The sequence below is a fragment of the Aethina tumida genome, chromosome 6 (assembly GCF_024364675.1).
Source record: "Aethina tumida isolate Nest 87 chromosome 6, icAetTumi1.1, whole genome shotgun sequence".
Lineage (NCBI taxonomy): Eukaryota > Metazoa > Arthropoda > Insecta > Coleoptera > Nitidulidae > Aethina > Aethina tumida.
In genome coordinates this window covers 18,298,568-18,326,531 of record NC_065440.1, presented here as the reverse complement: position 1 = coordinate 18,326,531, position 27,964 = coordinate 18,298,568, and the positions used below count along the sequence as shown (strand labels likewise).

General features: G+C 36.9%; 7 protein-coding genes and 1 non-coding gene across 15 annotated transcripts; 3 read left to right on the top strand and 5 right to left on the bottom strand.

Annotated features, from left to right (window-relative positions):
- Positions 1 to 2,589: 2,589 nt before the first annotated feature.
- LOC109605573 (sialin) lies at positions 2,590 to 9,727 on the bottom strand. Its single transcript, XM_020022156.2, has 8 exons — positions 9,574 to 9,727; positions 7,968 to 8,205; positions 6,591 to 6,778; positions 5,407 to 5,646; positions 4,887 to 5,342; positions 4,697 to 4,829; positions 3,889 to 4,044; positions 2,590 to 3,828 (listed from the first exon to the last, which is right to left on the bottom strand). The coding sequence occupies exons 2-8, from the start codon at positions 8,041 to 8,043 to the stop codon at positions 3,542 to 3,544; spliced, it is 1,536 nt and encodes a 511-aa protein (XP_019877715.2). The 5' UTR covers positions 8,044 to 8,205; positions 9,574 to 9,727; the 3' UTR covers positions 2,590 to 3,541.
- A 345-nt stretch (positions 9,728 to 10,072) lies between these two features.
- Positions 10,073 to 14,080, bottom strand: LOC109605574 (thyroid receptor-interacting protein 6). Of its 3 annotated transcripts, none has more exons than XM_049968810.1 (9): positions 13,887 to 14,080; positions 12,887 to 13,025; positions 12,056 to 12,470; positions 11,804 to 12,000; positions 11,616 to 11,660; positions 11,279 to 11,545; positions 11,085 to 11,228; positions 10,725 to 11,024; positions 10,073 to 10,667 (listed from the first exon to the last, which is right to left on the bottom strand). In XM_049968810.1, exons 2-9 carry the CDS (start codon positions 13,019 to 13,021, stop codon positions 10,512 to 10,514), a joined length of 1,659 nt encoding a protein of 552 aa, XP_049824767.1. In that variant the 5' UTR covers positions 13,022 to 13,025; positions 13,887 to 14,080; the 3' UTR covers positions 10,073 to 10,511. The 3 variants fall into 3 exon arrangements, with proteins under 3 accessions (XP_049824767.1, XP_019877716.1, XP_049824768.1); XM_020022157.2 differs by having other exon boundaries at positions 12,053 to 12,470; positions 13,887 to 14,074; XM_049968811.1 differs by lacking the exon at positions 11,616 to 11,660 and having other exon boundaries at positions 12,053 to 12,470; positions 13,887 to 14,073.
- Positions 14,081 to 14,593: 513 nt separating this feature from the next.
- LOC109605576 (nicastrin) lies at positions 14,594 to 17,219 on the top strand. Its single transcript, XM_020022160.2, has 5 exons — positions 14,594 to 14,857; positions 14,913 to 15,011; positions 15,062 to 16,461; positions 16,521 to 16,782; positions 16,837 to 17,219. Exons 1-5 carry the CDS (start codon positions 14,800 to 14,802, stop codon positions 17,058 to 17,060), a joined length of 2,043 nt encoding a protein of 680 aa, XP_019877719.1. The 5' UTR covers positions 14,594 to 14,799; the 3' UTR covers positions 17,061 to 17,219.
- A 3-nt stretch (positions 17,220 to 17,222) lies between these two features.
- LOC109605577 (lysosomal acid phosphatase) lies at positions 17,223 to 19,087 on the bottom strand. 4 transcript variants are annotated; one of them, XM_020022161.2, is made up of 6 exons: positions 18,952 to 19,087; positions 18,504 to 18,632; positions 18,358 to 18,456; positions 18,071 to 18,307; positions 17,491 to 18,018; positions 17,223 to 17,436 (listed from the first exon to the last, which is right to left on the bottom strand). In XM_020022161.2, the coding sequence occupies exons 2-6, from the start codon at positions 18,630 to 18,632 to the stop codon at positions 17,260 to 17,262; spliced, it is 1,170 nt and encodes a 389-aa protein (XP_019877720.2). In that variant the 5' UTR covers positions 18,952 to 19,087; the 3' UTR covers positions 17,223 to 17,259. The 4 variants fall into 4 exon arrangements, with proteins under 4 accessions (XP_019877720.2, XP_019877722.2, XP_019877721.2 ...); XM_020022163.2 differs by lacking the exon at positions 18,952 to 19,087 and adding an exon at positions 18,751 to 18,891; XM_020022162.2 differs by lacking the exon at positions 18,952 to 19,087 and adding an exon at positions 18,692 to 18,853.
- A 719-nt stretch (positions 19,088 to 19,806) lies between these two features.
- On the top strand, positions 19,807 to 21,685 carry LOC109605575 (uncharacterized). 2 transcript variants are annotated; one of them, XM_020022158.2, is made up of 5 exons: positions 19,809 to 19,973; positions 20,037 to 20,257; positions 20,317 to 20,720; positions 21,006 to 21,158; positions 21,209 to 21,685. In XM_020022158.2, exons 1-5 carry the CDS (start codon positions 19,928 to 19,930, stop codon positions 21,432 to 21,434), a joined length of 1,050 nt encoding a protein of 349 aa, XP_019877717.1. In that variant the 5' UTR covers positions 19,809 to 19,927; the 3' UTR covers positions 21,435 to 21,685. The 2 variants fall into 2 exon arrangements, with proteins under 2 accessions (XP_049824468.1, XP_019877717.1); XM_049968511.1 differs by having other exon boundaries at positions 19,807 to 20,257.
- Positions 21,686 to 21,984: 299 nt separating this feature from the next.
- LOC126266113 (small nucleolar RNA U3) lies at positions 21,985 to 22,198 on the bottom strand. The gene has a single exon (XR_007548588.1). It is a non-coding gene; the product is annotated as a small nucleolar RNA U3 (small nucleolar RNA).
- A 127-nt stretch (positions 22,199 to 22,325) lies between these two features.
- Positions 22,326 to 22,923, top strand: LOC109603734 (gamma-secretase subunit pen-2). Its single transcript, XM_020020225.2, has 3 exons — positions 22,326 to 22,486; positions 22,538 to 22,642; positions 22,698 to 22,923. Exons 1-3 carry the CDS (start codon positions 22,426 to 22,428, stop codon positions 22,835 to 22,837), a joined length of 306 nt encoding a protein of 101 aa, XP_019875784.1. The 5' UTR covers positions 22,326 to 22,425; the 3' UTR covers positions 22,838 to 22,923.
- A 44-nt stretch (positions 22,924 to 22,967) lies between these two features.
- LOC109603728 (glucose-6-phosphate exchanger SLC37A2) lies at positions 22,968 to 26,218 on the bottom strand. 2 transcript variants are annotated; one of them, XM_020020217.2, is made up of 10 exons: positions 25,840 to 26,218; positions 25,620 to 25,783; positions 25,341 to 25,555; positions 24,986 to 25,282; positions 24,838 to 24,933; positions 24,742 to 24,786; positions 24,459 to 24,648; positions 24,255 to 24,403; positions 23,647 to 23,848; positions 22,968 to 23,592 (listed from the first exon to the last, which is right to left on the bottom strand). In XM_020020217.2, exons 1-10 carry the CDS (start codon positions 25,974 to 25,976, stop codon positions 23,420 to 23,422), a joined length of 1,668 nt encoding a protein of 555 aa, XP_019875776.1. In that variant the 5' UTR covers positions 25,977 to 26,218; the 3' UTR covers positions 22,968 to 23,419. The 2 variants fall into 2 exon arrangements, with proteins under 2 accessions (XP_019875776.1, XP_049824711.1); XM_049968754.1 differs by lacking the exon at positions 24,742 to 24,786 and having other exon boundaries at positions 25,840 to 26,216.
- Between the last annotated feature and the right edge of the window lie 1,746 nt (positions 26,219 to 27,964).

Sequence of the window (27,964 nt, the reverse complement as noted above, 5' to 3'; positions counted from 1 at the left end):
TATGCACACGTGTGAATTGCACCGTGTTTCGTCCCGCAGAACACCGTCTCCAATTACCCCATTTCTTCGGTCATGGCTCAGACAAAACCACTTGACAAAGTTTCGTTTTTAATGGAACCGCAAATTTCGCCCTTAAATCAAAATGTCGAACTACCCCCGGTGTTTCGTGACGGACGCTACGACCTTTGCGTGCTGATAATTCCGAACGTGAATCGTTAATGAAGACACCTGTCCGTCCTTTATGTTTTCTGCGTCCGATTTTGACGGGATAATGACAATATTTGTGGCTGGCACAGGTCCCTTGGGCGAAACCACCCCCGCGATCGCGAACATGCACCTGTCAACTGGGTGGAAGTGATTTCAATACCGACTTGGCGGGCAAACACGACAAGACAAAGAAGCAAGAAGAACGTTCGTGGTCAAGTGCGGGTCGCGTTGACTCACATGCCGGGGTGTTGACGGCACGTCCGACGCACATGTCCGTTCGCATATAACTTATTTTGGGAAATTGACGTGCCCGCGCCACATTTATTACCCGAACCATTTGTTAAATCGATCTATCGTCCTGTCCGAGAATTTCTCTTTGGGAACCGCACACATTTTGTTTCCATAACTGCGTGTTTTCGCCCCCAAAATTTCCGACGGTGTTAATTCGGGGACGAGGATAATTTAGCTGAGTATTTCGGTCAGTTTCGGTAATTTAATTAAGGTAGTTAATGAACGGCCAAAGGCTGAATGATGATTTAATTCTCACGGCTTCCAATTACTTATATATTACTTGGCGGTTTCATTTAAGGACTATTTTATATCATTTTGGAAGTTGTGTGAACAAACATCAATAAACAGGCGGGATGCATTTAAAAAATTCATAAATTTCACCATAAACTACTTGCTCTATCTGTTCATTAAGACTTAGACTATTATCCAATTGTTGAATTGTAAAAGTAACATACCTACAAAATAACTGTTTCTTGAACTAATAACCACTATTTTGTTTAAAAGATGGCACATTGTTAAACTGTCGAATTCCAAATTAATCATAAAAAATACAAATTATACATTTATAACAACTATAACTAAATAAACCTTCAATCAACACTTATTAATTAGAATTGTACCTACATTAAAAATATTTAATATACTATCAAAGATTTAATACATACCATTTATATGGAGAAAATAAATTTTTAATCTTTGATATTATATTAAATAATATATTAGTATAATATTGTAGGATTGAAAAAAATAACAGCATTTATTAATTTATTAAATTTGCCTAAAATTAAACAAAACATTAAGTAACTTCCGATGTAAACATAAATATATATTTATATATAATTAGAAAATTCTTTCATAATTAAAATTTTAATTTAGAATTTGCTCTTAAATTGTATAAATATTCAAAGAAAACCATTGCTCATATGTGGAATTCATTTAACCTCAGATAAACAATAGATAACTCTTCAGCATTATGTTATCCTGATACAAATGGAGTATTTTGAATTTTATGTATCAAACCTATGAATTCTAAAATAATTTATTTCTTTATTAACGTTACACATAGCGCTATCTAACTACAATGGTACGAATTAATATTCACAGATTAAAAAATGTTCAGAAATGGCAACTATTTCCAGAAATAATTAATCAGTATAGCGCCATCTGTTAAAAACAGTAGGAACTATCATATATTTTGTGTATGTGGCGCCATCTGTCGTTTGAACTAACAAATATATTCACAGATTAAATATGGAATAAAAACTTTGAGTTTTGTGAAGAAATAAATAATTATTTTAAATAATTTTATTTTTAATTAATCATAAAAAAGATAAACATAATCAAATAATCAGTTCTGTTGAAAAACTTACTTTGCGTTGCCAGTTGCCCAGTTAACTAGTCTCGTTCTGGACCTACCTGTAAATAATTAAAAATATTCAATTAAATAGTTGTTCAGTTGTGGAAAATATATTATTGCTACCTTTAATGCCCTTTCTCTGTTGCTTTATCGTCTCTTCATGCAGCTGTGTGAAGAATAATGTTCATCACACCGTGTCTGTAGAAAAAATTATATATAAAAGTTGAATAAAAATTAACCTCAATAATTTTAAATAGTTTAATACTTAAAATTTAATTTTCTCATTATTTACTCCATAAAATGTGATGTTTTCAAATTATGCACATATTTTAAATTAATGTGGAGTGAATTTAATTAAAAATACAATAAAAAACGTTGCGTAATTAATATAAATCTTACCGCAAAGTGAATGTTTAACTAATTAAACTCTAAACACCACTGAACGAATTGTTAATCGATGCGAATTACGCAACGGTCGAAACTGAAGTGATCCACCGTGAAAAACATCCTCCGCCTGCTGAATAACAAAAATTCTACATAAAAAATTGTTATGATACGCCGCGACGCACCGATACATTTACTCAAAAAAATTATATTATACTTTCGTGTACAAATAATGACAATAACATGTTTTTAAATTGTAATTTAATTTACTATAATATTGATAATCGAAATTGTAGATTAGGAAAGAATAATTTTTGGACACTTTTGATTAGTTTTAAATAAAACTGCAGTGAATAAACAAAAATATATTCAATCTATTAAATACTGTGTCTTCAACAATTATACACTGTGAAAAAATACACATGAAACAAAACTAATATAATTTAATATAAACCATTTCCTGAATGTGCGTTTCACCACACTATAAAACTCATATTAAATCTAACAGTTGCATAAAAATATATAAGAACTTACAATAAATAGTACGATTGTACGATTCTCTTTTCAATAAAACTCTAGGAATGTTACTTGTCATTTGCTTTTTTTTGTTCAAGAATTCTACAATATTAATATAATTTTTTTGATTAAACATTAACTTGGCACATGTCCTAAAATTTCATCAACAATCAACTAATTTCTTAAACTAATTTGAATAGGTTAACGTAGTTATATGTGTTGAGCTACGATTATAAACATGGCAAATTTGTTATTGGTTTTCAGAAGTATATACAAAAGTCATAGACAATTAAATAAAAATACAAACTTAAAACAACACCCTGTTGCCTAGTAGTCTATTGTATAAAAACTATTCTATACACGAGGTGTGAAAAAAATGTACATATAATAAAAATAAGTACGTTGGAATTAAGTAATAAAATTGTGGTAGTACTAGTAGTAGTAGTAAAATACTGGTCGATTTGAGAACATGGTTTTGAGACCCAATAACTGACGCAACAAACATCAATTGTACAGTTATTGCCCCGCATTTTCGTAGTAGTTAAATGATTGTCTCATAAATATAATCGAGACCTAATCTATCAATCAATGATTACCCAGGCACTAATCTATTTTAAATTGAAACGTTCCATGTTACTTGGACCCATGAAATGGCTGTTTTTAAGATCGTGCCCGAATAACCATCCTTGGTGCATAACACAATCAATAATCTATCACATTAATCAGAAATATCACTAACGAAATAAATATCCTAAATAATTTGTGGGGGGACCTTAATAGTAAATTTTAGGCGACCGTTTCGTTCGTTTTGGCACCGTTCCGCTTCTCGTTCATCAGCTCCTCCTGTTCGGCCGTCGCAACAGGGCCGGAGGTGTCGTTCCACGGCTGCACGTCGGCCGTACCCCAGATCTGGTACACGACGTAGGTGGTGATGGCTATGAAGCCGGTCAGATAGAATACCGTCCGCCAGGATTCGATCATGTGCTCCTTCTCGTCGAGGATGTGGAACGCCACCAGGGGACTCAGAAAGCTGGCCGTCATGTGGATGGTTTGGGCGAAGGCCAACACGGGACCTATATCATATTAATGTTTTGTTAATTTGGGAATTGGGGTTGTTACCCAAAGGATTTTACCGGCAAGATTTGGGGCGATGTCCACAACATTGGCCATGGCTCCTGCGTAAGAGGCTGTGATCAGAGTTACGGCGATGAACCACACGATCAGCACCAACGTTATATCACAACCTAAGTAGGAGATTAGCAGTACCAGTAGCCCTGGTACGACTTGAGCTGGAAACAAAAAACTTTTTGTTAACATTTTAATAGTTATCCAGTAATTCGACAACCAATTAACTCGAATCCTTCTAATATTTTTTATTTTAATTATACAGGGTCATTCACCTAATATAATGTAATAATTTTTTGAAAAAAAAATTGTTTGCAATTACAATTTAAAAATCCAAAATTATACAGGGTGTTCCATTGAAACTAACAAAGTTAATGTAACTGTAATGAAATTTTGTTTAAAATAAGTCAGGAAAATAGTTCAAGTCAAGTGAGATGTGCTGTAAAAATTTCAAATCAATACCTTTTTCTGTTCTTCATAAAACACCCTGTATAAATAATTTAAATATATTTTAATGAGCCACCTATGGAGATGGGTTGGAACTAATGGTATTCACAGATTAAAAATAACCAGACATAGAAACTAACCTAACTGGAAATTTAACAAAGTATGGACACAGCGCCACCTATCGACAATGACGCGAAACAAGATTTTCACAGATTACTTATACTAGATGTACGAACTAAATAATGAGAATTATTAACACATGCATCTGTGGCACCATCTACGTATCGAACTACGAATGTATTAATAGATTTAAAAATACCATTGAAATTTTGGAAAAAGAACAATTTTTAATAGTTTTCTTATACTCACACAACATGGTCATTAATTTTCTGATGTTGGTTAAGGACATTAAGTTCTTGGTGGCAAGCTTGTCGGCGATATAGCAGAAAAGCACCGAAGCCACGTAGCTGCAGATGAACGGGGCTCCGCTCAACAAACCATTCTACAAAACAACAATTATTCAACTTAGGAAAAATTCCCGGCAACGTTCAAACCGGACCTTTTCAATGCTAAATCCTAAAATGCTCTTCATGTAAGTCGGCCCCGGAATGATGAACACGTAATGCACCCAGATCCTGCCGAACGTGGTGATACCAATGGACCAGGCCGGCATCGAGGTCAAAATCGCCTTCCACGGCACCGTCTGCTTCCTGGAGGCGGCGTACGTGTTGACCGTGTTCTCCTTGATGTACTGCTGCTCTCGCAGACTAATCCTCGGATGGGTTTCGGGACTGTCGAACGCCAACAGGTACCAGATCACGCACCAGGCGACGCCTATAGATCCGGTGGTGTAAAAGACGGACCGCCAGCCCAGGTGGGCGATCAGGAACCCTGCCAGCGGATAGGTGATGCCGATGCCGATGCTGAAGCCCTGGAAGCTGCTCATGAACCGGCTGCGTTCCGGCACCGGGATCCAGTGGCCGACCAGCGCGTACATGGCTGGCCACGTCAATCCCTAATACATAAGAAATTTAAAGTTAACAAGTTTAGTTTAGTTTAGTTTAGTTTAATTCCAGTACCGATGCGAATCCTTGGATGCAACGCAAGGCGATGACGAAACCGAAGTGGGTCTCGCTGGCCACAGGAATGCAGAGACTGCAGAGGGCGGTGGCGAGCTGCGCATAGCCGAAAACGCGTTTAGTGCCCAGCATTTGGGTGGCGACTCCGCCCACCACTTGGGACACGATGTAGGCCCAGTAGAAGGAGGCGAGGACGTAGCTCTGGACGCGTCCGGACCAGTTCAACGTACCACTACGATCCTATAAAATAAGAAATAAAAATATTCAAAGACACGTCCTTCCGTTCCAGCTTTGTCATTAAAATTCGTTCCAGTCACGTGCCCAAACGAAAACATAAATATTCCAAAAAAAACCACAGTAAACAACCTTTAATGTTTATTAATTATAAATGGATGCAAATCATCAATATTTTTTCCGCCAATTCGCATTAATTGACCCTTACATAAGAGCCGGACATTGGAACCAGTTTGAAGTGTGATCGAAAATAATTTATCGTGCGAATTACCCATTTCGAGGTCGTATTTTTTCTCGCGGCTGTCGCAGACAAAAACGAAAGTTACGCACCTAAATCGATTTGCATTCGATTTGCATAACAAATTGTGGCTCATGTTTTAAACAATTGTTGAACTCAAAAATAATTGCATATCTTTTTCAGCGAATACCCATAAAATTCTATTGTTGCTGACACCGTTTATTTTTGTGTTAAAAATTTCAAATTTTGTCTAAAGAGATATTATGTTGAGTTTCTTACCCAGATTTAGCTCTAGTTTAAGTTTTTTACATTGAATTCATACTTATATATTACGTCAAATTATTTTAAATAGATATAGAAGTTACCTCTATTTTTTAAGTAGGTTTAGCTCTAGTTTTTACATTTAATTTCAATCTACGTAAAGATTTAGGTCTAATTTTTCACTTTTAAGTGTAAGTTTTTACTTCAAATTCATACTGATTTAATACTTCAAATTATTTTAGATAGAAGTTTTTATGTTAGGTTAGCTCTAATTTGTTACACTAAATTAACTCTAGCTCTAAATTAGCTCTAAAGTTTTCTCAACTTAGTTCTACAATAAATTCACTCCAATTTCGTGAACGTCCAGTTAACCAATTGGCTGAATTCTTTACGTTTAAGTTAGCTCTAACTTATTACGTCAGGTTGTCCACGATTTTCCAGGTTTACTTACAATTGTGGCGGTGACGTTGGACGATTCGGGCAGGACGAAACAATATTCGCCGGTCGAATTGTGATTTTGGATGTTCGGATCGGCCACCATTGCCACAATGGCCAAATTGATGTCGTTCCTCATCATGAACGACACAAGAAAACCAGACCATGACAACAGATAAAGAACCAAACGGGCAGGTACTTGTCCTGAAAAATTCTTTTAATAGAATACATTGTCGAGTTGTTATTACTAGCACATTTCAAACGTTCCAGTCAAATCGATAAATAAAATTAATTCCCAAACAAAATACAAACATGCAATGCGAACCAATTGACTTAATAAATATGTGTCGAACTAAAAGGTCGACGTACTGATTTTCCAACACATTAATCGACTTTCGATTAATAACATTTATCATTTTCTTTTCGAATAATAATTAATATTAATACTATTACAGGAAATCAATAATAACATTGATGTTCAATTTTATCTGGGTTATTCATACATTTTTATCGAGTATTACGAAATTCGCATACAAATAAATTAATTCTGTTTGTAATGATGATTGACATAAAAATAATTTAGAGATTTAACGAGTCGAAATTCCCACTTCAATTAATCTCAAGTGGTTTTTTTAAAATAATTAACAAGTCTATTAATAAAGTGCAACGCATAGTACATGTTTAACAATTTAATTGATATTAATTTTTAATTAAACACAAACGTATCAAAGTGTGTCAAATCAAGGAAATTAACAAGTGCATCGACCCACAGCCAGAAAATTAAATATTGACAATACAAATCGATTGGCCGCTAATTGAGTGATTCATTCCGGTCGCCGAGATTGAAATCCGTGGGTGTCGGAGGCCGAAAAACGTTCCCTGCACTTTGTACCCCGATAACAATTGATTCAAGCATTATTTTTGTTTAATGTCGTAACAGATAAGTGTCGATGATGCTTAAATAATGTTAATTAATTGACATAAGTAATATTAATTAATCAGTTTTTTCGCCTTGACCAATAAACACGGATCAATTTTCAAGAATTGCCCAAGGCCGCACAATTTCAATGTCAAACATGCAAAATGGAAATTATTGGAATTATTATTTAAACACATGCATTTTCATTCGTTCTGAGGTCGAATTGTTTTGATCAAATTTTTCCTGTTCCTGTGCAATTTTTGGAGTTTGCACACCAATGATGCGATGCTGTATTGATTTCTTTTGAGGCTTAAAGTTGTGCAATTTTAGATAACAAAAATTTGTACAATTTTATCCAACTAATTGATTGTATAATGAATGTTTTATCGTGAAACTCATTGACTGTCGCCGCATTAATGTTTCAGTGGAAGTTTTTTTTTTTTTTAAATTAAAAGACACAATTTTTAAACTTACCAAATATTCTGTAGATGAGGCACTTTTTTTCTTCAATAGGATAAGACAAATCACTTTTGTACACACGCTCCTCCATTTTCGCGACTTTCACTCAAAATAAATAAACAAATAATACGGAAAAGCCCCTAATTAATTGAATTGAAGAAACCAAAAAAAAAAAAAAACTACTGAGCCCCTGTCGAAACTAACGGTCGGATCATTTCGTCGGGAAATCCAAACTTTCCGCGTGAAGCTTTAACTGTAATCAAAGAAACAAATAAATAAAAACGTGATTACGACCAAAAGCCGGTTACTAATAAGACCGCTTCGCACGCGGTCGAGGTTTATTAGTCGCGACTGCGACAGCGACGTTGTCTAATTTATTCTATTATATCTGCCGTTCTTATCGCGTACGTGTTTTTATTTTTATGTTAATTTAATGGCTTTCGTAAACGATAATCCGGCATATTCGTATCGGGAGTGTGATGACGAGTGAAATGAGTACCAACATGATGGGTCTCCGACTTGTAGTTTTTTAGTTATTGCAGATTTTTAATAAATTAATAGTTATTACAGTTAATTGACAGTTACCAAACTTAAAATACGGCAAGCGAAATACTAAATTCAGTTAAAACTTAATTCGTTAACAAACAAATTTGACTGTAACAATAACTTAACAATTGCATATTTAATTAACAGTTACTAAACTTCAAATAAACCCCATGATGTTGATACTCAAATGAACACCCTTGAAGAGTACTTTCCAAATCTGACAAGAAAAATACTAAATTCAACCAAAAATTAATTCGTTAACAAACAAATTAGATAACTTGACGATAACTTAACAGTTAACTGTAAAATTACATGCTTAATTAACAGTTATTAAACTTCAAATAAACCCCTTGATGTTGGTACTCAAATAAACCGTCTCGAAGAGTACTTTTCAGATCTGATAAGAAAAATACTAAATTCAACTAAAAATTAATTTGTCAAGGGACAAATCTGACAAGAAGTTACGTGATATTTAACTGCACCAAACTTCATATAAACCCACAGATGGTGGTACGGTCTTGAGGAACATGTTCTGTTAAAAAATCCTCAAAACCTTACCTTGTAAAAATCCCACTTTAGTTGCAATGAATAAATCCGACAACCAGGCAATGCTGAATTGCAATTATGCATTTAATTACCAATTACAACACAATTACAATACAATTCGAACATATGGAAGTGTGAAACGATTACGCACGCGATGATTTATTTTTTTACACCCTGCACTAATGCGAAAAAATGAAACTGATCATAATAATAATGAAAAAAATGATTTGTGCGTCACACTTCGTCATTGAATCAATATTAGTGCAAAGTTGGGTAAATTTTTATGTGTAACCTACATTCCACAACAAAGACTCGTGTGCTCGTGAATATTTAATCGTTACAGATAAAAAACAATACAAACACAATGCAGTCATCGATTCGTTGCATTTAATTTTGGCGGGAAACGATTAATATTTATTTTATTTTATTGATGACCACGCAATAAAAAAAAATCGAAAGCGATAATCGCCGCACTTAACCTAGCCGTGGTGTTGGGGAGGTCGGATGTTTGGAATATCGTTTGGCTCACCTTGACGCCGACTACGTTATGCGTACTGTCGTGCGGACGGCTTCTTATAGAACGGGCCATTTTACGAATGTCATGCGAATTCACAGAACGGATAGAAAAACAACGAATTTCTCTCACTGTTACGGGCGAATTTTATTATTGATTGCGCTCGAATTTTTTTTCTGTTAGTGGGTCGTGCCGTTTACCGACCGTAATTCACTGACCAATTAGTTATGTGTGTAAATCAACAGATGTCCCAGCGCTTTTTCCCTAAATGTTAATTTTAATCGATTAGTTTTTAAATGGTTGTGTTACAAGGTATATTTAAATCATGTTTAAATAATCGGAACACAGAACTATTGTGTTCAAGTAATTATAAACAATAGTACCCTGGCGACATCTTTGAACCAATGCTTGAAGTTGACTGTAACAAAATAAAGAAAACTGTAAAAGTAAACAACTATTTTGTAGGTTAAACATTTAAATTTAGTTACAAAATAAACAAATAATAAACAATATATTGAATCTAAAAGTTTATTAAACCCACAATATAAAAAAATTGGCACATAATACTAAAACAAATCACAAAAAATCATGCTGACCAGATTTTTAACCTTAAATCTACCTCGATTATATTTACTTAAAAAATAATACAATATATTGTTCCCGTTTTAAGAACTAACTAAGCAATGTATATAATAATATGTATGTATAAATAGCACAAAATATAATAATATAGTCTGTATAAATATTAGTTGTGTGTATAAAAAGCAGATTCGTAATGAAGCCAAGTACTTACTAAAAGTAATAATAAAAAACAAACATAGGAATGTTAAACATTTCAAAAACTCTCAACAAATCACATCCAAGTGGCAGTTTTACAGTTTCAACGTTGTTTACCTAAACACCAACTCTTCGTCTCGTCTAACTTAACATTAATTACCAATAACCAAATCAAATTACAGTTCAGTAATCATGGGATTCGATCTGATCGTTGAAATGTCGCTGGTCAGTGCCTGAACGCGTTTCGCATTGCAGCTTTTGCATAAAACGTGACCGTCTAACGGATAGCAACCACGTCCCTCCGCCTCTGAAGATAAAACCAAACCGCAATCCTAAAACAAAACATTTAATATTCCAAACTCATAAAAGTATTAACTTGTTAACAGTACTTCACACTTGTAACACTGGATATGAAAACTGTGATCCAAGGCGACAACTCGCACCGTCTCCTCCTCGCCAGGCTCGGGCATTATGGGCTGCTTGCACACCCAACACCTTGGGGCGAAAATCTTGTGGAAGTCCTCGATGCAGTGCACACGGTTGGTCGCGTCGACCGTGAACGGTATGCCGTCCAAGCTTTTGCCGCAGACGACGCAGCAGAAGCACTTGGGATGGTAGGGTTTGCCAGTTGCACGCAGAATTCGGTCCAGAATGGGTTTCTGGCACACGCAACACTTCTCCAAAGTGTTCTGTAATTAATTTTAACACATATTAATACATGGAACTCCTTAGGAAGTTTTTAAAATTACCAAATAATCTTCCTCGCAGTAGGGGTTGCCGTCCAGAGCATAGAACGGCTTCCCTTGCAGATTGATGGCGCAGTGGTGACACGTGAAACATTTCGTGTGGTATAACTGATCCATGGCGGTGCAACCGCTGTTCTCACCCACAATCTGGAACAACCAAACTGAAGACTGACTTAAAACAACAGACGGCACAGTACCTTTTCTCCACATTTAACGCAAACACCATAAACGTCTTCCTGGTCTTGTTCTGAGGTGCCCATACCCTGCACCAGCAAATCCGTCAGACTATCCACCTCCTGTTCCTTGTTGTGCCCGATCCTGCTGACCGACTGACTCGGTCCAGTCATGGAGCTGCTGGTACCGCTCACGTACGGTGCGTACAACGAATAGTTGGATCTGGAGGACATTTGACTGGGAGGACGTGGATTAATGGGCTCGTAGATCGACTCGTACGTGGACGACGACTAAAAAAAACCCAAAACTTGTACACACTTGCACCGTTAGAGTGCATCATGGAAGGGAAGCTTTGATTACCTGTGACATGCCACCGTATCCGTATAGAGAATCGGTTTCCCCGTACTTGACGTGTTAGAAGCAGAAATAAGCATTAGTCAACCTACACAAGCTTAGTCTTGTACAACTGCACCTCGTATGTTTGCGTAACAATGGACAGAGAAAGCAAACATTCTCGGCAACAGAACCACAACCGAATTATCTAATACCTGAGACCCTCCATAGTTGTGGAAGTCCTGTTCCGGCTGAGTGGCGCGTCTCAGCTCGCTGTAGCTCGAACTGACTGGCGATGGGGGTGGCATTAGGTCATCCGGAGGCGGAGGCAGGTTGGTGTTGACGCTGCACGGCGAATACTCGGCCATGTTGGAGCATAAATCTAACGGCGGAGGTGGCGGTGGCAAATCATCTACAAGTACACACACCTTAATGTATTTCTTTTAAATTGCAAAGCAACTAACCACCATTGGAGTAGGAGTTAACAGGCGGCGGAGGCATGTTGCTGTATACGTTAGGTTCCCTGGGTGGATGTATAAGGTTGCTGTAGATCAGCCCGTCCTGGTTTCTTTGCGTCTGCACGTTGCTATAGGTGACTTCCGAAGGTTTCGCGTAACCCTTGGGGGCCATGTTGATGGGCGTCGTTCTCTTGTTCCCCGCGGACAAGACGGCACCACTGGGTAGGGTGGCGTTCTGGTTGTAGGCCCGCGGTAAGTTGGAGTACTGATTGAAGTTGGCATAGTTGCTGTCCTGGTATTTGGGGCCAAGAGGTGCGTTGGAGTAGTGCGATTGGGGCGGCACGTTCGAGTACACCTGGGCGGACTGCAGACGCGAAGAATAGGAGGGCTCGACCGTCTGTTTCAGGGGGTACGACTGAGGAATCTAAAAATGTTAAATATGAGTATTAAATTAATGTTATCTGGGTTGCATATAACAATTCACAGACCAACCTAGGAAACATTCGAATGAGGGAAAATAGATCAATGATGTGACGTATCTAAAAATCCCCCAATTGTGAAACATGCACGTGACTAAGACGTTTATAATTATTATTAGTAAACAGTCTGCTTTATTCAGTGATTGTCTTCACAGAGATATTGACATTTAAATTATTTTATAATGTCGTTTAAACATTTAACTACCAAAAAAGGAAATGTGATAAACGTACAAATAAGTGACGCATTCATTTGCAATAAAAATATACAGATAAAACACGCCACAGTAAATTGGCAAATAAATCACCGGGGATAACACTAATAATAACAATAATTAATCTACTGATAACTATGGTGACTTACCTGGGGCTGCGTTTTCTTCGGCTTCGGCGGGGGCGGCGGTCCGATCTTTTTCCCCGGCGTCTGGCCGGCCGGTTTCAGGTCCTGTTTGTTCAGCAGCTCCAGTTCGGCCAGCTGCCTTTCCAAATCGTTCATCATAGTGCTGAAATCGTAAAAATATCGTGAAGGAACATTTCAATAAACCGACCTTGCTTACAGCATGCGGGTCAATAAAATCGTTGCGCCAATCTGTTTTTATTTGCCACTTTAATCAGTGTTAATAACACGTGTTTCGAACGAGTATCAAAGCAAAACAATAAAATTGTTTTTGTTTATGGAGCGTGTTATAACACTCTTTTTAATTCAATTTTTTTGTCGAAATAAAATACATTCTTTAAGTGTTGAGTTAATATTTTATTTGGATAAGAAACTAATTAGTTTCTAGGAAGCTTTGAGACTACAAAAAACATATTAAACATAATATTTAAGTGTCAGTTTAGAATAGAAACAAATTTTCCTTTGTTTTGACTTCATATCTTATTAAACGAAGATTGTAATCAATTTCTGGAATGCTTCAATGAGTAAAAAACCTATTAAACATACTAATTATGTGTCAATTTAGAATAGAAGCTAATTTTTTAAGTTTTCCATTAATATATTGGTAATAGAAGACTGTAATCAACGTCTATAATTCATTCATCATTCCCAAATAATACTAATACAAAGTAATTAATATTGATGAAGATAAATTATGTATCTTATCAATTTGTATAATCAAAATACGGATAATTTCAAGCCTGAAAGTGCAAATTAATCCGCTAATTCTCACAAACAAAACTAGTCATAAAACGGTTTTAACAAACGGTTAAAGAAATTATACCGAATTGCACCAATAAACTTGTGCATTTGTGACAATTCCGACTGTCATTGAAAAACGAATGAAAGCCAAAAAACAACGATTTTAACAACCTGCATCTTTCAAACAACGCCCCTCACATATCGAACAAAAAAAGTCAAAATTTACCTTAACTTTTAACGAAAGGAACGTCGCACAAATTAAAAAAAAAAACGCGTTAAAAGTGAAACCACCCAAGAAACGAGTCCACAAAACGTAAAACCTCGCTCACACACGCGAAAATCCGGACTGAATCACACAAAACGTTCGGGTTGACGTTCTTCAGGTTTCCAGTCGACCATGCTATTGTTGAACAACGAGATAACTTAACAGGTGGTCGGAGTAAGGTTTGGACGACTGCTCAGCACTTACGGATTTTTTGACTAATGGTTCTCGGAATTCAAGAGCCCGATAACGTGTACTGTGAAATATGGAATTTCTAGTTTGCCTGCATTTTTTTCATTAGATAAGGACTTTGAGATGCGTTTTATCGCAGTTGAGTCAACATTTTATTTTTAACGGTTTGCCTTGATGGGTTTGGCTTTTGTTAGGGTTTATTCTAATCAGAATTTATGAAGTTACTTGAATTTCCATATTAAACTATAAATATTAGTCCTTTTATGGTAATATTTATGTAAGGTGGGTTGCAGATGTTACCTACCAAATATACGGTTGTTACCATAGTAACATGCAAATTTACAAATTGCGGTGACGTTTCCAGAGGACCTCTATTGTTTCCCATTGTTATTTAGGTCTGTACATGACGTCACATACTTGTTGATATTTCCTTACTTGTCAATCTTATCAAATCTGTGTATTTATTTTAAAAATACTTTAAATAGAACAAAATTAATCTTGAGTGCTGTATTTAAAAATTAAATAATTACTTAAAAGTGTTTTATTTCAACACAACTTCAAAATCTGCCTATTTACCTTGTCCATTCACTTTTTCTCTGTGATTTGACGTTTAGCCAAGTAAGGTTATGGAACAGTTGTCAAGTTAGTCATTGATATTAAATTCGTACAAATGTAAACATCCAAAATGTTTAAAACATATTACGCAGTATTATTGGTATTATCCTTAAATTATATAAGTTCATGTAAGTAGAACCTACCACCAAACTCACGAATTCGTCAACATAAACAAACTTTCAGGTTACGGGGACCGAATCAAAGACAAGATGTACGTGAACATAAAAAGCTCGACGGGCTGTTACAGACGCATGAACGGCACCCACCAAATCGGCTGCACCTGTACGTATCCGCCGTTAAATCATAAACAAAACTTACCTGTTACGTTTCAGCAAAACGGGGTGGATCGAGTGGCGTCGTCCATTTCTGCACCTCCAAAGCCGACCTGCAGTTCATACTGGAGAACGGCACGGCCGACCCTTACACCCCCATCGTGCCTGACACGCTATTAAACGGGGAAACCGTCGAACTACTCCGGAGGAACGAGGAGAAGGTTGCAGGTTTGGTTGTTTACAAATCGAATGAATCTGAGCACTTCACCCACGACCGCCAGTGCCCAGGTGAAATGTATGGGGTGCCAAACACTTGCAGCAGCAATAAAGTCTGGAATCCCTATGGTACTGGGCTGCTGTTCCAGGACATCCCTTTCCCCTTGTTTTATGTGGAGGAAGAGGATGAAGTAGCACAGATAAAAGATTGCTTTAATAAGTTCAACAATTTTACATTTGAAACGCAAAAGGACAGGCCATTGTGCTCCCTACAACAGAATGCGTTCATGTTCGCCGCCACAAGTACTCCAGTTTGTCGTCGCCGCTCTAACAAACAAACAAACATAAACCAAGTTAAGTTCTGCGACCCGTTAGGCGGCCACAACATTTGGTCAAGTCTTTTCCCCGTCGTTTCCGGTCCCAGAAACAACTCGCGACCCAACAACTCGTCCTACATCATTGTGGCGACCAGAATGGACACCACTTCAATGTTTGAGAAGACCGCAGGTGCCCACAGCCCCGTCACCGGAATGGTAACTTTATTGTCCACCGCCAAGTACCTAAAAACCATTTTCGGCAACAACAGCTTGACGGACGTGAACGTTTTGTTCATTTTATTCAACGGCGAAGCTTACGATTACATCGGGTCGCAACGCATGTTGTTCGACATGCAGAACGGCAACTTCCCGGTTAAAACTCGGGACGGACGCAGCACACTGTTGCCCGTCATCAAGCCGGAGCAAATCAGCTTGTTTGTAGAAATCGGACAGATAAAACACACTGAAACGGTCTACATGCATTATCTCAAATCTCATTCAAAAACTGAGAGTCTTATTAACAGCTTAAAGAGTTCCAGCACTTTGAAATATATTCCTGTTCCTGATAGTTTACCGCCGGGTTCTGTTCACACTTTCCTCAAGCGCAATCCAGAGCTGCCCCATTTGTTGGTTTCAGACCATGAAAGTGCTTTTGTTAATCCCTTTTATAACTCTTTGTATGACGACCCCCAAAACATTGATTACGAATATTACAACACGACTAAAACTAGTAACAAAATACCAGATGATAGCGTACAAACACACATAAGTAGAGTGGCCACAGACTTAGGCAGGAGCATTTATGTGTCCCTGATGGGGAAGTCTTACACTGGCACTGAAGTTATGGATCAAGTTTTGGTCGACGAATTGTTCCACTGCTACTTGGATAACCCGAATTGTCTGGTCCATGAAGCCATTAACATTACTGTAAGAATTTTTATTTGTATCAACTGTTTTACGAGTATTAATACGTGTATTTTTTACAGAAACTTCAAAAAACTCCGTACAGTTTGTATGTGAGCATAGAGAACAACAGCAACATCTTAACACCCTTGATAGCTTTAACTTTGGGTTGGCTGACTGGAGAGCATGAAGGGCCTGGGAACGTAAATTGTACAAACAAGCCCAGAAATTATGGCTACAAGTATCTGAATATGTCCAAAAGTATCTACGAACTCAACACGACTTGGTGCTACAAAATAACGTTCAACCAAACCGAAGCAGTCAGCCCCGCCTTCATTATTGAAGGTAAACTTCAAAAACTTCCGTAGTAAACATTAATTAACCACTAATTAATTGCAGATTACAACTGGACTTCAGGAGAGTACAGTACTTGGTCGGAATCGACGTGGGAAGACATAAACATGAGGATGTTCTTGAAGCCATCACCGGTTCATGAAAAGTTGACGATTACTATCGGTTCATTGTCTATGATTATTTCCTTTTTCATAGTTTATTTCTTCAAAGCACGATCCCATTTACTTTTCATGCCTGTGGTGCCTAATGAGTCACCCACAGATTGTTGATTGACTGACGAAAATTATTGTTTATAAGACTCCCCCTTTTTAAATTATTCCATTAGTTTAATTTTTATTAATAGTGTGATATTTGTAATATATTTTGTAATATGTTTTACTAGGTTTAATACACAGTTTTTTAACCTAATAAAGATTCTAGAAATTAAACGCTTTGTTATTTTGATGTAACTTTAATTACTGGTGCTTTTTAAGGACCTATAGGTGTTGGTATTGTTACATCTTCGTCAGTCTTACATTCTTCTGCAAAATCACCTGGAATCACAGCCTTAGTTAACTCCAGTACTTTGTCCAAAGGACAACGAGTACTACAACCGGGCAGTGTCAATTTTGTGGGCGCCACCTCTGTCGAATTCCTATAGAAAATCTACAAAACCAAGACATTACAACAATTAATTAATAAATCATTACAGCAAGTTACTTCAACCCAATAGTCGTTAGTTTTAGTATTTTTGTACAGCTCCAACAATACAGCAACTCCATAATCTGGGGTGTGGGGTTCGAGTACTTTCAGAGCACCCAAAATGTTAGCTATGGTAAAGTCGTGACCTCCATACAAAACAGCCTTCCTACTCTTAGGTCTGATGGTACCATCACGTTTCGCTTTCCAATCCTCCGTGATTTTCTTCAACAAAGGCCCCCCTTTCAGTCGCCTCAACTGGTCATTGTAGGACGTAAGGTAGTAACTGAAGCCGGAGGCGAATTCCATTTTTTCCGGATAATATTCGGTTATCCAACTGGGGAGGGTTAAATTGAAGCTCTCCTCCGCCTTCAGGGTGGTGTAAATATCTTGCACATCGTCGAACTCCTTCACCGTCATGTTTGTGACTCGCTGCAGGTTGCGGAACAGTTCCTGGTTCTCGTCGTAGAGTTTCCGTACCTCTTTGGACTGTTTGACGGCGTTCAGTTCTTGATGGTACCTCGCACAAGGTACCCTAACAAGCAACAGCTACGGAATTCAATTATTAACACTTGAATCGTTGAAATGATCAAATAAATACGTCATCCTGGTCAAGGGGTTGTGCATGGACTGGAACAGGTTGCCAGTCGATCGGTCCCCAAGTTTGTACGGCACTTGGAGGCCACAAACCTGCGTTTGTTAGTTGCACACTCGCTTTGGTTCTGTCCACGTCTGTTGACTGAGTATAGTACTCGTCTGGGTAATAATTATCACCTAAAAATTTACCGTACCTTTCTCTTAAGTACTTCCCTGTGTTGTACTGCAGCAGTTTCCCAGCCTAAAATGTACAAAACAGTAATGAACCTTCAACAAGGTGTTGTTACATACGTTAGTGAGCTGCCCCCAACCTATCGGATAGAAAGATTCATGGATATATGGATCGTTGGGGTACGTGCTTGCGGGCGTCCGGGTTCCGTGTCTCATCACCTAGAATGCGGGTCAAATCAGGACGCACAAACGGGCATACTACTTACAACGTGAACAAATTGCAGTTCGTTCTCTCCTTCGTCCGCCGTTATGTTGGCGATAGCCAGTCCGATAACCGCCAACAAACCAACAATTCCAATGCACACCGCCATGATCGTGTTCCTTCTGACGATCATCTAAAGGGAAAACATGTTATTTAAATACTTAACATAAACAAACCATTAAAAATGCTCACGTTTGTAGTTTATCGCATTTTAATTGGGTTGCATAATAGGTTTCTAATTGGCGGTTTACCTGGTAGTACAAGGCGAAGATTGAAGTAAAGAGAACGAACAGTTCGAGATACATAACATCATGATCTGAGATGAATTATGTTGTTTCATAAGTGATTTATTTTAACCTTGTTATACTTTGGATAATTTATTAATGTCACGGCCAGCCGATAGTTTATTTATCGAAAACGAGTAAATAATATTTGTTATTGTTTTTCTTTACCTTTTGTACACTTTCCTTAAGTCAGTTGTAGATGTTAACGTTCAACACTTGAAAACGAATTGTTATTAGTTTCATTAATTCGTTCCATTGTTGTAGAAAATACACATAATAAACTGTTTTATTACATATAATTGTGAAATTATATGCGATTTAACGTTAATACTTCCATTGTGCGTGATAAGATTATAATAAAATTGTACCTGTTTTATATTTGTTGTCGATGGTTGTAGATTTGTTATGAGGAAAACACACATTTGTTTTTTAATTGATTTGAAGGTTTTTTAACAGATTATGAAATGGTAATAAGGTGAATAATTGCATAAACTAAGTGTGTTTTAATGTAAATATATAACAATATTGCTTATATTAAATAAAAGTTAAGTATTAAATGAATATTTTATTATTAAACCTTTATTAGCTACATTTTATATAATGAGTAAGAAAAGAACTGAGAGTAATATAAAAATTCTCCTTAACTAAAGTTTGAACTCGAAACTACAAATTTACTTAGTTAAATAATTAGAAAAATCAACTTTTTTTAATATAGGTGAAATATATTAGTAAATATTTTATTTTTGAATTTTTTTTATTATAAACAATATATATATATATATATACAATAGTTATACCTAATTCAGGTTTAAATTCTAAACATTGTACCACATCTAGTTTGAAATTAATAAACATTAACAACTTTGTTCCTGATCATCATCAATTAGTTTTGCTTATTTGACGATGTGAACGGACTGCGCATGCGCACTAATACATGACAGTTGATACAACACTAATACGCATGCGCCTGACAATTTCCTTGCCAACAGCGAAACGTCGAAATCAAGGCGGCTTTGGAATCACCACGACAACCGTGCTGAACGATCACGATGCGAATTTTGTTCATTGCAAACAACCCACGTATTCTGTTCTGTGTAGTTTTAGTAGAGTTATTCCTGCGTGCAGACTCCGCAACCGTTTTAAAATGAATTTTAACCCGAACATGGACAAAACGCGCAACCGACGCAAAGGTAAAAACCAACCAGCTATAAAAAATAACAAATATAAACCCCCCCAAAACTCGTTGTACGTAGACAGCAACACGAAACTGAACAGCGGCCACCGTAACGGCGAGAACGGCCGCCAGAAGGAAGCGAACGGCGGCCGTCCACGCAACCGCACCGTATTCACCAACTCCCGCAGCTCGCTGGTCAGCGACGACTACTCGAGGGACTTGGTGAAGTTCGATGGCGGCGCGTGGCCCAACTACGTGCCCCGTCCCATCACCGTGCGCAACTTCCACACCGACGACAGCGTGAGTTTCGCCATGACGTTCGACGTCAAATCACCCATTTAAACCGCCGACGATTGCAGATCGACCTGTTCAACGACGATGCCTGCAACATGGGCACCACCATCACCCCGCACGGCGTCATCTCGATGCGCCTGCACGACCGCATCCGCATCGACATATCGCTGGACCGGGCCATACGCATCGTCAATCTACGCAATAACATCATACTGGCGTTGAACGCGAGCGGCAGCTCTTCAGGCTTGTTGCATCCGAACGGCAGAATCTTTCAGTACGGCTCTAGGGTGGAAATACTGGCTCACGGCGGTCAGGGCAACAACAAATACGCCAAGATGTGGTACAAGGGCGTGAGCTTCACCAGCGACCAATGCGCTCTGGTTTATCTGGTCGACTCGGCCGGCACCAGAACGACTACCGACTCCTTCAGCGACCTATCGACCGATTTTACCATGGGTGTTTTTATGGAGTAAATATAATATTGAATACTATAATTTACACACAAAAACACTACATGAAAATTAACTCCAAGGAGAATTTGACAAGTATAAAAAGATCTTAAAATCATTTCTTCCCTTAGAAAATTTTATATCCAATTAATGAAATCTACTTCTGTCAAAAAGATGATTTGACAAGTTATAGAAACTTGTGCAAAATTGTTCAAATACATTTCTAAATTCTTTTCAACATAAAATTCCACATAGTTCCTTGATATAGAAACTTGTATATAACGTGATGAATGTTAATTTTGCAGTGATTCCCCTTATGCCGAGGCCCAGGGCTCGCACCTGATCCAGGAGGCTGTCGGCATCCTACAGTCCGCCTCGTATTGGGTAACCGACGACAACACCGACAACTGGAACATAAACAACGTCAGAGTCTCACAGACTCCCGACGGATTGGTCAGGTAACAATCCCGCAGAATTATTTCGATGGATTTTTTCAAATTATTTTTAGAGTTGGAAGAAATAATAACAAGTACACGTTGCGTACTTCGCCGTCGAACGGCTCAGCTTCGATCTCGTCGCCGTACATGCATTGCACCGGATCGCTGGGACAGACCAGACACCTGTTCGTGCGTCGTGGAGAACGTCGCATGCACTATGACGGTCTGACGTTCATCGTACGTAACGCCGGACATTCGGCCGGTTTCGACGATAAGCACCAGCTTAAAGTTTACTGAGGCCCTCGTCGGTTTTTTGGTTTTTTTTGTTTTAAATAATTTTTATTGTCTCTCTCGTATATGATTGATTGATATATATATATAAATAACGATAGGACGATTGATAATAGTATACCCATAATAGTAGTAGATTTGAAAAGCCGTGATAAAGTGTAGGTGCCACAGGAATTAAGGCGGTGGTTTAGTTGGTAATGAGTAATTTGATTGTATCCAAGGATTGCATTGAATAAAGTGGTGTGTTCTTTATTAAACATGCATTTATTTATTAATTTAAAAAATGTATTTGTAAAAATTAGATTAGAAAATGTTCCTCAAAGTTGACTGTATCGAAACTAAAAAATATATATTAAAAATTTTATTATTTATTTTTGTGGTATATAAATTTTGTATTTATTGCAATTTTTATAATTTTGTTATATTGGTATTAATATTAATGTTAATTAATTAAAAAAAAACTTCTTTTTAAATTTGACAATTAATTATTCCGCAAAATTTCAAACTTCTCTTAATATAAATAATAAAAATAATATGTTTAATTAAATAAAAATATATCGCTCAGATCGTTTTGCACCCATTGCCCGACTCAAAATTGAATCAGGTGAACGATCATCGATGGTGGTAAAGAACTTTGGAAGTTCAATAAACACCTGCCTCACGCTCAGGATACAAAACCACACCTCGTCATCGCGATTGCGACAACTCTACGTTTGAGTAGAGAGTATGCGAAGATATACTACAGAAATGATCCTGTGAAGTATGATCTTGCCAAAATCGGGTCGGCTCTGACCATATCACTAATTCGCTTTCTCGAACACAAGTAAACTATAACCAACGCCACCTATTGTAACTACGTTAAAGTTTTTCAAATCACATTACACAATGACACTACCCACAGTAGATCTAAAACGAGGGACATTCGCACTACTGTCAAATAATATTTGTGTGTAAACTTCAATGATTCATTTCTAATTCCTACAATTCTTAAAATATCATGGATTTGTCCAAAGTGACCAACGAAAAAAAACTGATTTTATGCCGTTGGTATTTCAGAGGTAACAGTGATTAATTAAGTACCTGTCGCACAATTGCATTTCGTGTTTTAGTGGGCTTTGCTTTTTTACCATTCATCTGGACCGTTAATGCGATTTGGTTTTTCAATGAGGCGTTCAGGAAGCCCGAATACGAAGAACAGAAGCAAATAAAACGATGTACTTGACTGTTTTAACTATACAACAGACCTGTGATTAATTGTTGTCATTTTAGATGTTATATTCTCAGCACTGGGATCATTATTATGGAGTATTGCTTTGATAACGTGGGTGTCAATATTCCAAATCAATCGGACGAGTTGGGGAGAATTTGCTGACGACATTTCATTTATCATTCCCTTAGGGTCACCCTAGAACTTATTTAATTATTGTAAACACAAAAGACTTACTTTATTTTACCTTATATTTATACAATTAATAAATAAATATTGATATCCTTAGTGTTGTTGCATTTTATTTTAGTACTGGAAGTAAAACCTGATAAAACAGTTGGAAAAATATATTTATTTATTTTGAGTGTATATATCACATGGTTAATGAAAGATATATAATAAATACACACGGGGGGAATGTTTACACTATAAATTATAAATGCAGGAACGAAACGGTAACCAAAACAATTATTTATAAATATACAAGCACCTGTTAATGTTTTTATATACACATTTGTAACAGTCAAGTATTAAAAATATACAAAATTCTACAATAACAAAATAAATATTAGATCTTAATCCGACGTTAAAACAGGAGATCAGTTCCTTTACTTTAAAAAGTGTAAATTTGGCAATATATCTTATATAATTTACGTATGTATAGATGTATAAAAGGCAGGGCGTTCAGAAACAAGTTCGATTAAGTCTTCAATAATAAATTACTAAACTTCGGTCACTTCGCAGAACGCCCTGGATTAAATTAAGCACCAACTATATGATATAGTTAATCTCTTCTCAACCCCCGATGCCTAAACCACTGTACACGGCTTAGCTCCTGTTTCACCAGCCTCAGCAGTAAAACGAGGGCGAGGATGTCCGATATCATCAACATGATAAACACGTACTTCCAGCTGTAGCTGGAAATGAAACCTGCCAGCAGCGGTCCTACGGCGGCACCTGAAATTTTACCAAATCAATTACAAAGCCTCAAATAAACGGAGAACGAAGTACCGATGGAGCCGGTGCCGTCGATGATGGCGGTTACAGTGGCCATCGCTTTGGAGTTGCCCTCGAGACAACGGTGGTTGCCCAGGTCGGCCGAGACGGCCGTCGTTATGAGGGCGTAGGGGCCGTTGACGAATACCCCCACGATTATCAGCAGGAACATGTTTATCGGAAGGCTCACCGCACTCAGCATTTGGTAGATAATCATCTGAAAATTGTCATAAATATTTAATTAGTATTATAGTTATCAGAGATAAAAAAATTCTGTAAATTGTACTTTTATTTCTGGTTCTTTGATATTAAATGATATATAGTTATACAAACATTTTTATCTAATTTGAATAAGGGAATATTTTATTGGAAACTTTTTAAATTAAAAACGGGAACTTCAAACATTTCACAACCCAATTTCTATACTTTTCCAATATTGATTTTAAAACAGTTTCGTCCATTTACATAAGGAATAATTTGAATACGTAAAGCAGCTGTATCATTAAAATATTATCTATTCTAAAATGTAACAAATATAAAATGAATATGATAACAAAAATATTTTTAAATTAGGTAGTTGTTTATGTGTATAACGTTATGAACATATATATTTTGATAATTACCAAAGGGGCTGCAAGAATTAACATGCCCACACACGTCGTGGCAGACATGCCAGTTTTATCACTGACCACACCAGCTAAAATGGCTCCAGCAATCCCTCCAACATCGAAAAGAATCGAAATATCCGCACTCAAGCGTGCACTCATTTTTTCTACAACAAAAAACAAATCATTGACAATCCGCTGGGTTGGGATTCTCAGAGTTACCGTTCGTCGAGTTGATGAAAAGCGGCAGCCAGTACAAAAACGTGTAGCTGACCAGCTTAGAAAAGAACAAAGAAAGCGAGAACTCGATTACGCCTGGAATTTTGCAGGCGCCGACGAATCCTATCGCCCTTTCGTTTCGTCTAGAGCTGGCTAGCAATGGGGTGCCCTCGGTCTCTCTCCTCTCCACCTCCTACAACAACCACGAACGTTTTAATATTTATATTAATGTTAATTATCAACAGGGTGATTAAAAGGTTGATTTAAGTTGATAGCATGCACTTACAATTAAATAATCACGAGCCAAATTAGTTCTAATTCTAGGTTCAACCTGAAATCGAACCCTGGTTAATTTCAAGCAATGTTCATGCATTTTACTTACGTGTTCACCGACGAATATCGGTGTATCATCTACGTCTGAATTCCCTGAAGAATGTTCGTCGTTGGCCACTTGATCCACCAGTGGTCTTTGTGAGGGCTGAAAAATACCATATAAACAATTTGGTCACATTTATAATTGGAAATAGTACCCGGTAATCACTTAAGTTAGCTGTCTCCCTCAACAGCCCCACATCCCCGGGATTCACCACCAGAAACAGGAACAAAATCAACCCAACAAGAGCGATTACAGCACCTGGAACAATGAATGAATAGGCCCAGTCCGTTTCCACGAACTCGCCGGCGATGTAGGTGCCCAAAATGTTTCCAATGCTTGTGTGGGAGTTCCACAATCCGAATATCAACCCTCGTTTCGACTTCCCAAACCAATTACTCATAACTGTGACTACACCAGGCCACCCTGTTGTCTGGGCTATGCCTGCTGCCCCCTAAAAATTAACTTTAAAGTTATTTTTTACTTTAGTTTGTTGGTGTTGAGGTGTATACCTGCATGACAACATAGTAGTAGATGTTGTGAATGTCGTAGGTCTTTCCGATGCCGAAACCGTAGCTGAATATGCCCGAAAAGACCATACCAAAGGCCAGGAAGTACCTAAGGTTGACCCTCTCGGCTATAAATCCAGACGCGAACATCGCGACAGCATAACAGAACAAAAAGGAACTGTCCAACTCCCCCAGTAACTGTTGTGAATCATTACCATCTAAAACGCAAGAAAACACCACTCAGTTTTAACACATGTATTAGTTTCAACAATAAAACAGTACCAAAGGGTGCCCAGTCACACCAGTTCGGATTGTCAGGGTCCGGATCCGGTTTTATGTCCGAACAATTTCTGTGCAGCACAGCTTTCACCACGGAAATGGGTTTGCGGGACATGTGGTAGGACATGTACGCGATATAGGTCAAGAAAACCACACTGACACGATAACTACAACAGATTACAAACGTTAGATAAATTTACGCCTCGTAGTAATCCATAATTACCATGTTTCCCTGTTGAACCGCAGCCTTTGGCAACACGTGTCTGATAATTTGCGCAAACACACAATACCCCACGGCAGATCGGTCATCTTGAGGTGTCTTCTGATCGTCCTCAGCCGCAACTTGAGATCAAACACCATAAAAACCACGGACAATGGAACCTAACCTTCACGACAGCGCAGAACGCCCCAAAACAGCCGATTGCCACCTCGTTACGGTCCGTGACTCACAATGGTAACAATAACACGCTCGCCGTTTATTTGGTTAATTCATTGTTGGTCGGTTTGTTGGGCGATTTGTGTTGGAAAATCGAAAACACAATCGCACTTTGACAGGTAAGCAAAAATCTGACATAAGAGACAACACGGACGCAACCAGTCAGCTGGCGATTCGGGATGACAATTGATTGGCCACGTCGAGTGTTCGTTGTGGCCGACTGTAGTTGTTTAAATACCCGCTGACGATTATTCAACGTCGGCAAATACTTTGATCGTTTTCTTATCATGTTTATTACAACTAATGGCTGCGATAACATGAGGCGGATTGTTTTCGTATTACCATGTAATATGAATTGCATATAATACAGTTAAAACTCACCTTGGTCCATTTATATGTCAATAGATGGCGCCACAATATAAAACATGCATTTTGCGATAGTTATTTTTTTATTATCAATTTAGATTATATTTATTTGCATATACAAAACAGCACTGCTGTGTTCACATAATTGTTTATTTATTGAAGTGCTTTTAAATTTGATACATGGGATGGGCACGATGCACATAAACAAATTTGATTTTGATTTTGATCAAGATTTATTTTATTTTTTAATGTAATTTTATTATTTAGGATTGTGGGCAACTTCTTGAAAAATATAGAAATATTAATAATATTATCAAATTTAAATGTATACATACATCAATATTTAATAAAAGTGATATTGATAAATTAAATAAACATCTAAATCAGTAACTATGTAAATAATTAATGTGTAAATTGCCCCTTATATATTAAAAATGTCTCGAAGTTACACAAAAAGTTTATAAAATAATTTTGTAAATAAATATTACTGTTAATATTAACAGTAACTTTCAATTTTAACTATATTTCAGTTATAAGAGCAAATATTTAGTTTATTAAACTAGTTATTAATTAATCGTAAGTACATTTCCCGTTATTTTCTAAAAGTATCCCTCATCCCTGAAATGTAGAGGAAAGTCTTAAATATAAAGGAATCTTTTTATAATACTTTTTATATAACTTTTTAAAATTTATATTATGTATTTATTAATTGCATATAATAAATATGTTTATCTTGACACTTTTTTCATCATATATTTATTACAATCTAAATATAGTATTTTATTGCACTCTAATGACTTCTAGATAGATTTTAATTATGTTAAAGGGTACTATTATCAAAAAATTAAAGTATTATCTTGCAAAAAATTACACTTTGGCTTTATAAGGTTTAGTAAATACATTTCATAAGTGATTGTTTTTTATGTTTAAAATCAAGATTTTAATCTAATTTATATTTATATATTTATACTTTGATAACAATATCTTTTTAATACTTTTAAAGTCCAAACACGAGTCATTAAAGCAAATTTTAGTACAACGTTCAGATTAGAATAATATAATGGAGAGTTTTTAATAAAAATCCCACACATTCTATTGAATTTTCAACCAATTAAACATATTTTCGACTGAATTATATCAAATAAAGCCATTATATTGTTATTAATAACATTTGAATGTGGTATCCGACTTCACCGTTCCCGTTTCGGGGCGCACAAAAGGGACACAATCGCTTAATGTGCACAAATTGAATCTAATTTAACTTCATTATTCAATTACAACCGTTCTTGAGAACCCGTATTCACAATTAAGACCGAAAAAATTAATGCGATTACATTTTAAACGTAAACGTCTGATGTCTTCACAAAAAATTCCCCGACAGGTTTTTCTTTATCACGAACCGGATTTCAACGGGGGTTGAAAGCTCGAACCCGTTCTTTGTTTCGCCCCCCTTAAGGGCGGACGAGATAAAATTCTTGTCGTAGGTAAAAATTTTTTGTACGGGGGTGATCGAATGGCCGCATCACTAAAAGTATATTAAGATTGA

Coding starts and splice junctions, on each gene's coding strand:
- LOC109603728 (XM_020020217.2), bottom strand. CDS start 25,976: ATGGTGTTTGATCTCAAGTTGCGGCTGAGGACGATCAGAAGACACCTC. Junction 24,934..24,985: donor CTAACTTAAGTGATTACCGG/GTACTATTTCCA, acceptor GGTATTTTTCAG/CCCTCACAAAGACCACTGGT. Junction 24,404..24,458: donor TTTCATCAACTCGACGAACG/GTAACTCTGAGA, acceptor TTTTTGTTGTAG/AAAAAATGAGTGCACGCTTG.
- LOC109603734 (XM_020020225.2), top strand. CDS start 22,426: ATGGATTTGTCCAAAGTGACCAACGAAAAAAAACTGATTTTATGCCGT. Junction 22,487..22,537: donor ATGCCGTTGGTATTTCAGAG/GTAACAGTGATT, acceptor TTCGTGTTTTAG/TGGGCTTTGCTTTTTTACCA. Junction 22,643..22,697: donor ACAGAAGCAAATAAAACGAT/GTACTTGACTGT, acceptor TTGTCATTTTAG/ATGTTATATTCTCAGCACTG.
- LOC109605576 (XM_020022160.2), top strand. CDS start 14,800: ATGTTTAAAACATATTACGCAGTATTATTGGTATTATCCTTAAATTAT. Junction 14,858..14,912: donor CTTAAATTATATAAGTTCAT/GTAAGTAGAACC, acceptor ACAAACTTTCAG/GTTACGGGGACCGAATCAAA. Junction 16,783..16,836: donor CCCCGCCTTCATTATTGAAG/GTAAACTTCAAA, acceptor AATTAATTGCAG/ATTACAACTGGACTTCAGGA.
- LOC109605574 (XM_020022157.2), bottom strand. CDS start 13,021: ATGATGAACGATTTGGAAAGGCAGCTGGCCGAACTGGAGCTGCTGAAC. Junction 12,471..12,886: donor CGAAGAAAACGCAGCCCCAG/GTAAGTCACCAT, acceptor TAACATTTTTAG/ATTCCTCAGTCGTACCCCCT. Junction 11,661..11,803: donor ACAACTATGGAGGGTCTCAG/GTATTAGATAAT, acceptor TAACACGTCAAG/TACGGGGAAACCGATTCTCT.
- LOC109605573 (XM_020022156.2), bottom strand. CDS start 8,043: ATGGAGGAGCGTGTGTACAAAAGTGATTTGTCTTATCCTATTGAAGAA. Junction 4,045..4,696: donor AAAATTAATGACCATGTTGT/GTGAGTATAAGA, acceptor TTTTGTTTCCAG/CTCAAGTCGTACCAGGGCTA. Junction 3,829..3,888: donor CATCGCCCCAAATCTTGCCG/GTAAAATCCTTT, acceptor AATATGATATAG/GTCCCGTGTTGGCCTTCGCC.
- LOC109605575 (XM_049968511.1), top strand. CDS start 19,928: ATGAATTTTAACCCGAACATGGACAAAACGCGCAACCGACGCAAAGGT. Junction 20,258..20,316: donor ACTTCCACACCGACGACAGC/GTGAGTTTCGCC, acceptor CGACGATTGCAG/ATCGACCTGTTCAACGACGA. Junction 21,159..21,208: donor ACTCCCGACGGATTGGTCAG/GTAACAATCCCG, acceptor AATTATTTTTAG/AGTTGGAAGAAATAATAACA.
- LOC109605577 (XM_020022163.2), bottom strand. CDS start 18,804: ATGTATCTCGAACTGTTCGTTCTCTTTACTTCAATCTTCGCCTTGTAC. Junction 18,633..18,750: donor TCTTCGCCTTGTACTACCAG/GTAAACCGCCAA, acceptor TTTTCCCTTTAG/ATGATCGTCAGAAGGAACAC. Junction 18,308..18,357: donor GTTGGGGGCAGCTCACTAAC/GTATGTAACAAC, acceptor TGTACATTTTAG/GCTGGGAAACTGCTGCAGTA.